This window comes from Nicotiana tomentosiformis, chromosome 1, assembly GCF_000390325.3.
Source record: "Nicotiana tomentosiformis chromosome 1, ASM39032v3, whole genome shotgun sequence".
NCBI classification, from domain to species: Eukaryota; Viridiplantae; Streptophyta; class Magnoliopsida; order Solanales; family Solanaceae; genus Nicotiana; species Nicotiana tomentosiformis.
Genome location: NC_090812.1, coordinates 143,771,865 through 143,787,494, shown reverse-complemented (window position 1 = coordinate 143,787,494; position 15,630 = coordinate 143,771,865). Strand labels below are relative to the sequence as shown.

General features: G+C 35.4%; 1 protein-coding gene across 1 annotated transcript; it reads right to left on the bottom strand.

Moving 5' to 3' along the window:
* Positions 1-1,920: 1,920 nt before the first annotated feature.
* On the bottom strand, positions 1,921-8,867 carry LOC104100414 (mitochondrial dicarboxylate/tricarboxylate transporter DTC). Its single transcript, XM_009607634.4, has 6 exons — positions 8,629-8,867; positions 7,809-7,892; positions 6,194-6,255; positions 3,765-4,126; positions 2,309-2,523; positions 1,921-2,214 (listed from the first exon to the last, which is right to left on the bottom strand). Exons 1-6 carry the CDS (start codon positions 8,746-8,748, stop codon positions 2,158-2,160), a joined length of 900 nt encoding a protein of 299 aa, XP_009605929.1. The 5' UTR covers positions 8,749-8,867; the 3' UTR covers positions 1,921-2,157.
* Between the last annotated feature and the right edge of the window lie 6,763 nt (positions 8,868-15,630).

Here is a 15,630-nt window from a genome sequence, read left to right as displayed (position 1 = left end):
GAGATCGTGGAGAGAGAAATTAGATATACTGTGCGGTGATTTTGGGAGAGAATAACTGAAAGAACGAGAGAGTAAAATATTAGACAGCATATTTAATGACTTAACGGTGGTGTATATAATAAATACATATTTTGTTATAAAAAATAAAAGGTAGCTATAGAAAATAATATTTTAAAAGGATTTTTATTTATAATAAATAGAGTGTAAACCTTTGTTATATGAGGTAAATTTCCTTTTTTAATCTTTTTTTGGGTCTTCTAAATCTAGTGAAATGGACATCTTTATTAGAACCCATTTTGCCAAGCTACCAAAAATTACTTTTGTTCAAAAGTGCTTTTCAAAAAAGTACTTTTGAAGATTAGCAGTTTGTGTTTGCGAAGTACTTTTTACGATATTTGATAAGCAAATTATGTTTGAAAAATCTTTCCAAAAAGTATTATTGAATGTCAAATTATGATAAAAGACAGTAAAGATTTAGTTTACAATTAGCATTATTTAAAAAAGAATTTTTTTAAATATTTAATATAAAAGAGTTTAATTATTTTTTTATTTTTATGTAATTAAAGTATAAAATATAAAATAATATATTAAATATTTTAAATAATATGAAATATAAGTATATAAAAGCAATAATATTGGTATGAACATATATGCTACAAGTTACATGTATGAAAAATACTATCAATTGTTGAGAAAACAAAACTAGATAGTATTGCATTATATCAACTATATTATATACATGCACGTCAAAAAAATATTATAAATAAAACTACAAATTGAAGATCATATAATATTGGTATACTACAAAAGAAGAAGAAAAAAATCATATCTTATGAAAAAATACTTGAATCTATTATTTCAAAGAGTAATAGGAAACCAAGAAAAGAAGAAACAACGGAAGAGAAAAGAAGAAATCTATTTATAGTAGAGAGATTATTCCAAATAGGAGCAAGAGAAAAAGGATAAAAATACAGAAAAAAATAAAAAAAGAGAAGAAAGGGATGGTAGAAATAAACAAGTAAAGAATAAACTAATAAGGGATAATTTAGGAAATATAATTTAATGGTAGGAATATTTTTGTTAAGAAAAAAATTAATTTTCTCCTTCTGGTTCTCGGAAGAAGCTAGAATTTGTAGTTTTTCTCTAAAAGTAGAAAAACTGCTTTTGGTGTTGCTCAAAAGCACTTCTCTGTTTTAGTCAAATACTTCATATTTTTAACTAAATACTTTTTTGGCAAAAAAAGCACTTTTGACATTCGAGAAACTTGCCAAACAGGCTCTTAGTCCACTAGTAGGAATTGGACACAAATTGAGTTGAGGTTGGAAAAAGAAAATGGTTAAAATCCTAATTTAGTTAAAGTTGATATTGCATTGGAACATAACTTAGAAAAAATAATTTGTAAGAATTGAAGATTTATAAGTAACTCTTGCAAACCATTATTTCGAGATTTCCATCGAAGTTTAAATATTAGAATTCAATACTTGCAAATATATATGACTCAATAAGTATGTACAATTTTTGAGATAGCATTAGTAGGTAAATGGAGCAACTGATGCACTTCTCATATTTTTTATTTGAGCTTGCTGAACCATTATTAGTATAGATTGGCAATCATTGACTGAGTTATGACACCGCACCGCGTAAAGCCCAGTAGACAAAAACAAAATGCACCATCTCAAATTTTTTCTATTTTAAAGGCTCGAATCCAAGACTTCATGTTAAGAATGAAAGGATTTTATCAATCTCACCACAAATTTAGGTCCTTTTTCGAATCATTAAGTGATTATTCTTATAGGAATGCTTTCAAGAAGCATATGAACTCATAATCGAAGAGCGGAATTTCCTCTTCACGTTAATCAACTAACTTTGGGAATTATTCCTTGGTCAATCTACTAAATTTACACCTTAGCAAATAGTAGCTGTCAGAAAAAACAAAATAATTTTTTTAAAAAAAAAATTTACATCCGGGGTACATACAGTATCGTAAAATTTCATGAATCAATTCACGTCACTGAAAATATCAGTTAAGGTAGGAAATTACAAAAGCAAAAACTTCTAAATTTTGAAAGAAAAAAAAACAGAAGTAAATACAAGACGGCCTGTGTTATTCTAATATAGAACTCAACTTTGCGCATGAATGTGTAGTCTTCAGCAAAGTTACAATCCTATTTTCTTCTCCACCTTCTGGATTTGGTTAAGGAATATCCACGTCATCTGCACAGAGAATTCGAAGAGAAAATGTCCCAACTTTTATTCAAGGCATAATCAAAAGTTGAATGCTCAGTTGAAGGACACAGAGAAAACATACCATGACATGAGGGGCAATCCTAACACAATATACTGGAAATCCAGTGTAGAATTTGAAGGGTCCTCCTGATTTCAAAGTTTTCATAGCACAATCGAATGATCCTGTGTAGGGATATTTCCCTTGAGCATCTGGCTGCATTTTCTGAATCTGGGTTTTCACATAATCAAACGGTAAACTGCAAGCAGCAGCAAAGAATCCAGAAACACTGCTGGCTCCTGTATTAGGAAAGAGGAAAGAACGATTAAATTTAGTGAAGTTATTTCTTAACTCTGAAATTACTGCACGACTATACATACATTATTATAATTCACCATCTAACTATATATTATTTTACTACAGGCCATATACCTATATGCTATAACCACCACGAGATCAATATGGCATACTAAAACATGCAATATTAAACGTGAACCTGTCAAAATTTCTGATATTTAAGGCAGTCAAGGTCCGAGAATTCTGACATCTAAAGCAGTGAAGGTCAAATGCAAAAAGGAGAATACAAAGAGAAACAAATGCAACAAGCAGAAAAAATTCTGACGTTACAATCCCTGTAACACAATCCCTACATTACTATAATCTCTGCATCACGAGCTCATCATTACTAATCCTTGCATAACTTGCTTCGAAACCAAATGACCCCTTAGAAAATTCCCAGAGACACTTTTCCTATTCCCAAGCCTAATTTCTTCCTATTTTGCAGAATCCTACACAAGCACAAGTTCCTAAAGAAGAAATACAGCATCCAAAAGCAGATGAATACAGCCGCCTTTACTGTCAGACAAGCAACTTTAAACCCTCAAAGGCATAGCTCAGCATTTAACATTCTACATAGCTAACCAGCATTCCAGACCCTCTAATTCCTATCAATATACTGAGTCAGCACCTTGACTTAATTTACATATAAAAAACTTTAGCAAAATAGTACTTCCTCCGTCCCAATTTACGTGGCACCGTTCGGATTCCAAGAGTCAAACGAGTGTTTCTTTGATCGTGCTTTTTACATATGCCTTTTAAATATTTTGAATTGTTAATTATTGTGATTTATAATACTTTTTACTTAGTTTCCAAATATGTAAATTTTATTTCAAAAAAACTTGATTCGAGGTCCAAATTCACGATAAAAATTAAGAAGTTTGATTCTCGAAATCCAAACAATGCCACATAAATTGGGACAAAGAGAATAATAGAAATAAAAGGTTATGCTAAGACCGCAATCTTTATCCTCAAATCCAAGAACACTTTATGTCCTAGGCCATGTTAAAAAAAAGGGACGGTTTCCCAATGAATATAATTATTTTCCCTGGATTGAGTATCGCATATTTAATTGCAGACAATGCTACAAAATTTGTTACTTCTCGACAAGCAACAGTCGACCAAATTACAGCGCAGGATTGAAGTAAAAATGTAAGGCTGACATCAAGATGCTGAGAAGCATCTATTAATAAAGTTATCATACCTACAACTGTAGCAGCCTCCCCCATGCCGAGATTGTCCTTAAAGAACTCAACACTCTGGTCATAAGAGGCAAGCATTCCCATGTTCAATGCCATTGCCCTCACTACTGTAGGACCAGCACCTTTCCAAAGGGATAAAACTCCTTCATCAGCCACAATGCGGTAGAGTGCATGAAACGCATTTGTGTAGTTACGTCTCTGGGCTACAGGTAAAGTAGCATCAGCTTGCATACGGATTAGAGCTAAATCTGCTGGACTACCAAAACATGCCCCAATTGCTCCGGCAGTCAGACCACACAAAGCCTTTTGGTATAGAGGTAAGGGCTTTCCATCATTCGCCTCAATAGCCTTGTTCGTCAAAACTCTAGCACCAGAAAAGCTTGAAGGTTAGTCCCATTTTTTTCCTTTTAATAAAAAAAATACTAAATAAGCAAAAGATATGACACCAATATGTCACCAGTCTATCCAAATGATTAAAGCACTCTGTCCAACAAAGTATGGCGGGGTTCAGGGTAAATTCGGTTATCGATTTTCTATTTCTTTTGACACAAAAAATTTGCACATTTAGAAACTAAATGAAAGTACATAGTACTATAAATAACAATGTTTAGTAGTTAACTTTAACAAGAGTGCAGATTTAGTGATTTCATTGATCATTTTTGATCCATATGCAGGACGAGTGATGAAACTACATTATAAAAGCTCACGATTAACGGGCCTAAATAATCAAGTAGCACAATTGTGTGAGTTTTCCTTTTAAATAGGAGGGAGTGGTTTAAAGGTTGGTGACCGTATAAATATCTCATTTCAAACATTTAACAGTAGATATAGAACCTTCAACCTTTTTTTGGATAAGGAAAAAGTAAAACAGTAGATATAGGTTACTTCAACCTTTGATACTCTGCTAAAACTTTCCTCATGTCACTTTCACCTTCTACCCACAGATATTGTAACTCTGTGAGTATCCATGAAAATGAAAATTACTATATCAAAGTGTAGACATAATATCACAACAAAATGCTTGTATTCAGTCAATCAAACGGAAGTTCCAAAAAAAAATCATATCTCGCAAATACAATTCGCAGAAAAGCAAATTATAATCAATCCGAAGAAGAACTAACTACTAATGAAATGATAGAAAGTAACAGCAAGATAAAATGAGACTTTTCCTTCAGATATATCCCAAGAGCAAGATTTGCCGAGAATTAGCAATATAGAGTCCATGGATTTATCCCATATCTTGTCATATCCAAAGACTAAGATATAAGATGGCAATTTGAATAAAATGTACACCACCACCACCCCCCCCCCCTCTAAGAACCAAAATGCAAAATGACACAATCCATATATTTTCAAGCATTAATACTATAAATATCAACTAGTCAATTAGTAGACAATCCCATGGGACTTTTGTACAGAAATCTGTCACACCATACTACGCAAAATTCTCGAAGACGTATCACTAAATATCTTCATTGCTAAACTAGAAACTGATACAATTTATCCATTATCACTCTTACGAGAAATTTGACATATATTATATAAATTCATGAAATCCGAGAACCAACCATCCCAGATGGAAAAGTACACACAAAAAGGAGAGAGGTGACCTGAAAGGTATTCGGCGGGACATGAAGGTTCCAAAAAGGAACAATTTCAGGAGAGTATCAAATATTGGAAACACCCATATATATGACTAAAGATATAACACGACAATTTGTATAGATGTAAACTCCCTGACCCCATCTTGATTTGACTCATTCAGAATGTATCTTTAGCTCAACCATCTCAAATGGAAAGAGTAGACACCAAAAGGAGGGAGGTGACCTATTGGGCAGGACAGAAAGGCTCCTCAAACTTAGAAAATTGAAGGGAACCTCCAATATACACTCCACCCGTATACACAATTACTTTAGAAGCGAAAAACTCATAAAAGCAACAAGTTCCATGGGGATTGAAGCGAAAAGTGAGAAGTCAAGCATGTGTTTCTTTGGAGTGAAGCGTATGATTTACGAAAAGTTAAAAAATATCAAGCATCAACAAATTTAGTACAATAAAAATTAGATTGCAATTAGAATAACTAACTTCAGCATTCAATATGCAATACTGCCAATATTAATCCAACTCAAAGTTGAGACACAGTGGAATCATTATATGCACCATTAGTTTAAAGTGCAAACTTCTCTAAGAAGTGGCGAAGCGATGACTTTTACTAGCACTACATATACTTGTATAAGACATAGGAGGAACGGAGCATATGTTGGGCTTATGCAACTGCATTCTATAGGCTTCCATGGGCATATTGCCGAGGCAATAATAATGCTGCAAAGAGTTTTAAATAACCTTGACATATCAAAATCAATATTTTAAGGACCTTGATATATCTAACGAGGTTTGAAGGGGTAAAAGGAAATGTAGGACAAGCATTCACCTGAACGATCCAAGTCGTGCTGTTGTGTATGTTGCTTGCCTAAGAAGACCAGCTGACAAACCCTGCTCAAAATAATGAAAAAATCCATAATTAAGGTCTGTGAAAAATAAAGAGGTATACAACACATAAAGGTAACAACATGACTTATTAAAAGAATATAAGCAGGTTAAATTTTGATGTCCTGGCCCAAAAATGACGATGTCATGTTAGACAACCCTCATACCAACACCTGTCTTCAGTTACAGGCACATTAAGTGTACTGACACCCATCTTGAGACAAGATAATTTACCATTTGAAAATTCAATTTATCTTGAAGCTATGCTTCTCCATGTTTAACATTATTCACAAACTCTCCCAAAAGACTTCCAACTGAAACTACATCCCAATACAACAACTAGCCTCAATCCCAAGTAAGTTGGAATCGGCTATATATGAATCCTATTGACCACGTTGTTCCATTTAAGCTCATCTCGTACCAATGTTATACAAAATAAAAAGTACTAGAAGTTCTCTATATTTTCTTCGAGAATACAAATCTCTGAAAGCTCCTACAACATACGACCAAAAGTACACTATCAACCAAGTGTTTTGTGAAAATAATCTACTTATACCTTGCTAGTATATATCCTTGCATTCATACTTGCATATCTATGGATATATGAAAAATCAAAGCCGACATGTTTCGAACACCGCAATACAAAACGGAGTCATGCACAGACGATGCTTCTCAATATATTGACATCCTACTTGCAACTGTACTAAAAAAATGATAATTGAGATAAGTCATATATTTTCAAGCATTATTGTTAGCAAAATCAATTGGTCAATTAGTAAAGACAATCCCATGGGACTTTTGTAGAGGAATATGTCATACAACACTATGCAAAATTCTCCAGGATACATCACTAAAAATCGTCACTGCTGAACTAGAAAGAAATACAATATATTCATATCAATCTAGCAAGAAATTTGACATAAAATAAACAAATTAATAAAATATGGGAGTCAACTGATATAGTAAATCATGGTACTCTGAACATGTTTGAACATGTTTAACCCCTGATCCATTTAATACACTGCATTACCAGTTAATGTGGAGTGTGATCAGATTATCTCTGTTACGCGCTAAAGCAATAAATAGCGCACTAGAGGGAACAAAACAAGTAAAAGCAAAAAGCGTTTGCATGCATATTTTCAAATTTCCTTTGCTTTGGACGTTTGAATTTTCAATAGCATACGAAGTGGTAGCAATACAAAAGAGCATAAAGTCAAAATAGAAAATTTTGTATTTTGTTGGTGAAAATAGGTAAACTTGTACCATGTCCAATTATTTTCAAATCTCATAAAATGGCATCTTGAGGATAACATAATGTTTTTATCCATACCATAGCCACATTTTTGTTATCCGAAAGAAGAAAAATCCAACTTATACCTATTTTATTTGAGAAGGGCAACTTATACCTATTATGGATGAATAAAATACTCCCTATCTGTATGTTTTTTAATCTTAATAATTTTTGTTTTGATAAGTGGATTCAGCTTTAACATAGTACAGCTATTATTCATCAAGGACAAAGTTAACCCGTCTATACGTACAACTCCAAGGGAACAAACCTTGTAAAATGCACCAAATCCCTCATTCTTAAGCATAGTCCTCGTGACTTCTCCAGCTGATCCCTGCCCTAATTGGATTCTTACCTGCCATCATAAGAAACAAAATCCATAAATATAAATGAAACCCATCAAACTGAAGAACATAGAATTGAAACAGTAACTTCACAATGTAAATAAGCCTCAAATTTCAAGCTTTTCATGGCTAAAGCTTGTTCATTTACTACAAAAGCACCTCAAATTTGAAATTTGTAGTCACTCCGTTCAATCCAAAATGTTTCCGAAAATATTATCAATAGGAAAACAAAATCCGTAAATGTCAGGAAAATGACATTAGCTGTGGAAGTAGGGAAAACAAGTTCCATAATTAAGCGGCATTCGACGCTAATTGTCTCCTCCCCACTCCCAAAACACCCTACCCCAAACTCCCAAACCCGAACCTGCCCCCGACCCACCTCGTCCCCAAACCATCTCACCCCCTCCCACAGTGTTTGCATGAATTATATATAAATGCTCTTGCGACAATATTTTTGCTTAGTATTACCAAATACAAGAAAATAAGTAAGAAAATGCAAAAAACATTTTCCTTCGTACCAAACACACCCTTAGGTTCCAAAGATACCAAACTCAAAAGTGTAGACAAAAATCAAAATGAGAAGAAAATAAAAAGAGAATTCCACAATATTCATTTTGATCCAAAAAATTTGACCCCAAAACTACCCAAAACAAAACCAAGGAGTTACAAAAGAACAATCTTTACAAACAAGTGGAGTATATTTATAGAAAAAAATGAGGGGTTAACTTTTTTTTTTTAAGAGAGTACCTTGATCATATCAATGGGCTGAATAACGCAGGTGGCAAGCATACCAGAAGCACCTCCATTAGCGAATGGCTTTACAGTGGGCCAAACACTTGTGCTGCTCGATTTCGCCTTGTCTCCCATTTTTCTACGAATCTTGTTTGAGTGGTGAAGCTCTCGAGGGTTTTTACAGAATGAAGCTTTCCAAAACGTAGGTGAGAAGTATTTATAAGTAGCCAATAGCAGAGTTTTACTTTGTGTGACAGAGTCCACACAGCCACCAAATTCTCTTTTGACGCAAAATAAAAAAGAGAAAAAGAAGAAGAAAAAACAAATTCCTCCTGGCCTCTCACGAGGTGGTGGTGTGAGTGTGTGATTACCTTAATTTGTTGCTTCGAATTTGACCCTTGATTTTGACAAAATTACACCTTTTTTTCAATACACGCAAATTTGTTTAAAGTCTAACATTTCTATTTGTACAGGATAGATAGAAATCTTTTGCTTCATTCTTGGCAGAATATCTTATTAATTCAGAGCATACCTAAATTTTTTACTACTTCTTATACTCGGTTATTTAGCAATCTTGATTTCCTGAGCAATCTCACCTAATAGAAGTGAGAGCAGCGTGGTCTTTAAAGTAAAATATATTTTTTATATTTTTAATATCATTAGCTTTTGAAAAATCTTTTTCAGGCCCAAATTTACACATAAAAATAAAAACAAAAAGCTGACTCAATATCTGTTATTTAAGCAAAAACATTTATTTGATTAGTAATAATGGAGTTTGCTGATGAAGCAAAAAGAAAAAAAAGGTGGATATGATTAAAAAAAAAAAAAAAAAAGTTGACTTGCTGCAGAAAGAAAGGCATTTTGCCTTTGCTTTACATATAGTAGTACTCCACTTATTAAATTAATAGTGGTTGACTAATTGACCTGCCAAAAGGCAAACTAGTATTTGACTCTCCAAAATTCAGCTTTTGTGGCGTGGAGGCTGGGTGGGCGAATATATATATTATTCTTCCTATCAGCATTTTAAAAGAATTGAGCCGTTTTAGGTATGCCTTAGCGAGCAGTAAGTTTCATGAGTATTTAATTTTTAATTCTTATAAAATAATATAATTATAGTAAATATTTTTAAATAGGTAAAATTATATAAAAATTGAAGAAAATTATAAATAAGTAAAAAATATGTATAGATGTGCTTCATCCCCACTAAGAACTAATCAAAATAATTCATTATACCCTACTTATAAGTACAAGTAACTTGAGTTGAAAAAAATAAACTTTTTTATATGGAGTAACAAAAAAGATGATTAACCTGTAATTTGAACTTTGAACTTGCTGCTATAGAGGAAAATGGAATTTTCTTTTTATTTGCAAAAAAAAAAAAAAAAAAACAAATGCCTATTCATTGCTTTTGGGAGATAGCAACAGACTAGCGGCCAAGATAAAGAATAAGGAAAGACAATAAATTAGGACTCTAGCAATAAAAAAATGTATTGCCTTTTAAATTTGATATTTCAGTTCCGTTTTAAACAATTTGAGTAATTACAGTATAACGACTCGGCCGATCGTTTTGAGTTCTAGCACGTCGTTCGGCGGTTTGAGACCTTGAGTGGATTTACTTCATGTATTATCACTTGCACGTATGGTTGGTTTCGATTTTCGGGGAGTTCGGAGTTGATTTGGAAGGAAAATTCTCAATTCGAAAGCTTTAAGTTGAAAAAGTTGACCAAGTTTGACTTTTGAGTAAACGATATCGGGATTTGAAGGTTCCAATATGTTCGTATGATGATTTTGTACTTGGGCGTATGTTCGGGTTGAGTATCAGATTGCCCGAGAACGTTTCAGCGCTTAATGTGGAAAGTTGGCATTTTGAGGGTTTTAGAATTTCCTAAATTTGATTTGAGGTGGACTTTGGTGTTATCGATGTACGTTTGGGAGGATTCCGAGCCTTGGAGTAGGTTCGTATTGTGATTCATGATTTGTACATAAAATTTTGCGTCATTATGGAATGTTTAAGTATGATTCGGATGTGTTCGGAGAAGTTTGGATGTTTGAAAGTTAAAAGAAGAATTTCGATCGTCGATTCATAGTTTTGATATTATTCGTGGCGTTTCAAGCCTTTGGATAAGTTTGGATAAGGTATTGGAACTAGTTAGTATGATTGGGCGGGGTCATGGAGGCTTCAGGTGTGTTTCAGACCATTTTTCCTTTATTTTGCACCTGTAGGTGCTAGTGTCTGGTGTTGTTCTTCGCGAACGCGAAGGGATTCACGTGTTTGCGAAGAAGGATTTTGGCTGTTGGAATTTTTGTGCTTCGCGTTTGTGACTGCTGTCTCGCGTTCACGAACTTTTGGATGGCAATGCTACGCATTCGCGATGTCAGCTTCGCTTTCGTGCTGAAGAAGCTAGCCTGGGGGATTTGGCCTTCGCGTCCGCGATGGCGTGGACGCATTCGCGGTAGGGAAGCCTGCTGAAGCATCGCATTCGCGAGACTATTCTTGCATTCGCAAAGAAAGTTTTGGGTCCAGAGTTGGTTGAGTTTCGCGAATGCGAGGGTAGTGCCATGTTCACGATAAAGGGTCGTCTCGAAGTGTATAAGTTTGGAAAGTCGGATTTTGGGTTATTTTATCTCAATTCTTCAATGAAGTCGAGCTTGGGGCGATTTTGAAGTGCCATTCCATTATCCATCGTGTGGTAAGTGAATTCATACATATTGTGAGCTAAATACATGAGTTATATATGGATTTAAACATGAAAATTTGTAGAAATTTGTGAAATTTTTGAAGAAAACCTAGAAATTGATTATTTTGTTTACCACAAAATTGGACATGAAGTTAGGAATAAATTATATATTTGAGTTCGTGGCGCTAGGGGTAATATTTTTCTTCAGAAATTTTCAGAATCAGGGTACGTGGACCCGAGAGTTGACTTTGTTGACTTTTCGAACTGATTTGGGAATTGTTATAAATTGATTAATTATGAGTGTTGGAGTATATTTTTTATTGGTTTGTACGTTGTTTGACTTGTTCGGATCGATGGGCATCGGTTTGAGGTGTTAGAGAGGCATTGGAGCCGGTTGTGGAACTTCGGAGCGAGCTAAGTCTCATGTCTAACCTTGTGAGGAGGAAATTACCCCGTAGATATTAAATTGTTATGTGCTACTAGTTGCGAGTGTTATGTACGCACGAGATGACGAGAGTCCGTACGCAGCTAAAAATATGTTTATGTCCGGTAGACTTAGGAGTTTATCATGTAATGTTTGAATTATTTGAACTCAATTTGCTAGTTTAAATCACTTGAATTTATAATTAAAATTTGATTTGGGAATATGTTAGGCCGAGATTTATCACCTTGAGTTTTTTGGTGAGATATTTGATAGACGGTAAAAATCATGTTTACTTTATGCTCCTGTACTTGTGTTGCAAACACGCGGCCCGTAATGTAATAAGTTCCTTCCTTTCCTGTGGATCAGGCCGAACGCCTCAAAAATATTTTGAGATGCATCTATGGTTCGCGCCGGTCAACCCTCGGCAGTGTACACACTATTCTAGATCGGGTCGTACGACCTCGGCATAACTCGTGCGCAATATCTCTAGGAGTCAGAGTATTCATGAGATTTTCTTTAATTGAAGCCTGACATGTATATGATAATCCTTGTGTGTTGGAGATAGAACTTGATATTTCTTATCTGTTGAGATAATATACGAGATTTTGAGAAATTCACATTGTCACAAATGTTGGAGGATTTTTGCTAGTTACCGATCTTACCTTATTGTTACTGTTCTGTTTCATATCTGTTTATATTTTATTATATTAATTTATTGGACCACTAGTAAATGTCGATGTCGACCCCTCGTCACTACTTCTCCGGGATTAGGCTAGATATTTACTAGATACACGTTGATTTACGTACCCATGCTACTCTTTTGTACTAATTGTGCAGGATCTGACATGCTCATTAGTGGTCATCTTGGCGCGTAGGTGCAACTGCTTAGGGGGCTTTATGGTGAGCTGCATTCCATGCTATGTACCACAGCACACAGAGTCTCCATCATATTTATTTACTTTATCATATTTATTTTATATTCTAGACATATGTTGTATTATCTTAGTAGATGCCCATGTACTTGTGACACCGGATTTTGGGGAGCTCTAGTAGATGATTATAGCTTATGCATAATATTATCACCACCTCATTTCTTTTATGTTCCATTTATGCTTTATATCACCATGGGTTTTTTATACTAGCTTCTTTATTAATTAAAATTCAAAATTTCAAAAGTAATAAAATGAGAAATTAAATAGATACATCGGTGACGTTGGGCGCCATCACGACCTTTTATGGGTTTTGGACCGTGATAGCTTGGTATCAGAGTACTAGGTTTACTTAGGTCTCACGAGCCATGATCAAGTCTAATAGAGTTTTGCGGATCGGTACGAAGACGTCTGCACTTATCTTTGAGAGGCTACATGACTGTTAGGAGAATATCACTTCTTGATCCCTGGTCGTGCAGTTTGATTTCATTGAAGCTTATGTCTTCATTTTCTTCCTACTCATTTTTACGCGATTTCAAGCATTCAGACTCAGTTGGGCACCTGTAAGTTGTATAGATGTTGTAGATATGGTGAAGGATGTTTTTCCCTGCGTATTTGGGCGAGCAATTATCGTCATCTTGAGAAAGGGTGTTCTGTCATCTCAGCTCAGTGGTAGTGTTGTCTACGGTTCGAGGCTATGCATAATGTATTATGATGTTCATGTGTTGTTATCGCACAGTGCTAAAGTAAATGGTAGGGTGCTTAAATATGTGTCGTGGAAGCGAATGAATCGAGAGGAGGAATACTCAATTCATAGTTTAGAGGTTCGGTATTCAATTCCAGCAGAGGAAAGGCAATTAGACTATGGATGTTCAATCTCTAGTTGACGAAGTGGCGAGATCGGATATTTTCGAACTTTGTGGAATTCTTGGTTGTGATGAGGTGTCGTTGTCCTTGTTTGAATGCATTAAGGCTCGTTAGTATGATGGTTTTCTTTGGTTGCCTTTGGGGCAGGGTATTGTGAAATAGTACCTAAGAGGCAGTTATCAGAGATGGCAATGTGTGGCAGCTTCGGGGACGAATCAGTGTTTCCAGTATTGAGGGTTCGAGGAAGATGATATTAAAGAGGCTTAGAGTGGATGAAAATTTATTTATTCGAATGCTACGGATATAGATCATGACTTGGAGTGCCATGACCGGTGACGGATAATAATAAGGGACATGGATAGGTCTGCATTGCGTTGGGTGGATTGTTAGCAGGTCAAGTATGAGCAACAAAAGCCTAGTAGTTTACTTAAGGAGATGGTTTAACCGAAGTGGGAGTGGCAGAGTATCATATGGATTCTGTGGTAGGATAGCCATATGATTTGAGAAATTTTAGAACGATGTGGGGATCATGGTGGGCAAATGACTAAGTATATGAATTTCATTTGGGATAGTGGCTTTTATACTGAGAAAGTTTGAATATGACGGAAAGAAGTTTGCTTGGAATGAAGAGGGGTGTGAAAGCTTGATTATCATTTTGGGATGCAACATGACTTCTAGTTTTGGAACTTATTGTTGGACCATCAGTTGATGCTAATGGGAAATGAACGGACTCTTACAACTGGTGGACGAGCATGGGCTCAGGAGGGTTTACTGATTTCCTGGTAGTTGTAACCAGGGCAATGTCGTTGGAAGATATCGATATGGAATTACACATGTGGGCTATCTCTTGTGAGCAGGTTAGCGGTTGCATGATTTTTGATAAAGTTCCTACGAAGAGTTCTACTTTCTACCCGCGGAAGGCATTTACTACGATGTGAGCTTGGATCGCTTGAAGAAGATGGTACGACTGCGAGGAGGTCGACTGTGCGGTTGTGGCTGATAATTCATAATGTTTTATGAAAATTTTAACAAGATATTGTGAGAAATTTGGTGGATTAACGGTGCGAGATCATTGTAACTAAGAAGGAGGAGTTATTGTGGGTTCTGGATTTATGTGATTGTAGCTTAAAGCTAAGTGGGGGAGCCCATTATCTATGATTGGATCAAGTGGTTGTGCGCCTATGCAGTTTCTGGTCATCGGTACATTGGTGGATTAACTGTGACTAAGGGAAGGGAACATCGGGGTAACTCGAGCAAGGGATTTGATGGGCATATGTGTTATATTTTTGCCTTATTGGTTTATGTGAATGTTGGGGAATGACTCAAATTTCATACTTCTTGTGGATGTGATGTACAAGGAAAAGAATTCGTCTGGTTGCTTCTTTGGAAGTGTTCATGTGCTAACAGAGCATTAGAGTTTGGTTATATATTCGGGACCAGGTCAGAGTGGGTGACTCTCAATAATAGTTTTGGTGGGTTTAAGAATTTAAGTGCGAGGCCTAAGGATTTTTGGGTTTGTTATGTGGCTAAGGATTAGGTTTTGTAGCTGAGTGCGAAGGGTACTTGAGATAATTTCTATGTTATCATCGGGTATGCGGTGCAGTGCTAGAGAAACGGGAGAAACAATTTCAGATTAGCAGAAGGTCTTTCAGAGCGGGTGTATCCGTTGGAGGTACTATGAAGTTTATTATGAGGGTATAAAATGGCTTATGAACATTGAGACAACGTGGTCTTGTGATTTGGGCCACTCGGGATGAGTGTTATTTGAGGTCCGTTGTGTGTTTGCATAGATCAATTATTTCGAAGGCAAGCCAAGAGTAAATCAGAAGAAGTTGAGTCAGTTAGTAGTGGCTTGAATCAGCATAGTCTGGAAATGATCAGTTCCTTCGGTATTGTAAGGCTATACAGGTGGTTCGTGGCTGTACATGCGGGCTTGACAACCACCGTAATTTGATTGATTTGGAGGTATTTGATTCTGATGGCTTTTGTATGTGTAAATGGATCCCAGAAGAGTTATACGATTTAGACCGCGACTTGAAGTTTGCATGTTTTTTGCAGTTATGGGAATTTGGCTGCATGTTGCAATTGTTCTTCTGAAATGAGTTAAGTGAAAGGTTTC

What these genes read in the sequence shown, in the direction of transcription:
- LOC104100414 (XM_009607634.4), bottom strand. Translation starts at nt 8,748, where the DNA reads ATGGGAGACAAGGCGAAATCGAGCAGCACAAGTGTTTGGCCCACTGTA. An exon ending in AGCCCATTGATATGATCAAG is followed by an intron (nt 7,893 to 8,628) that starts GTACTCTCTTAA and finishes TTATGATGGCAG; the next exon opens with GTAAGAATCCAATTAGGGCA. An exon ending in GATTTGGTGCATTTTACAAG is followed by an intron (nt 6,256 to 7,808) that starts GTTTGTTCCCTT and finishes TATTTTGAGCAG; the next exon opens with GGTTTGTCAGCTGGTCTTCT.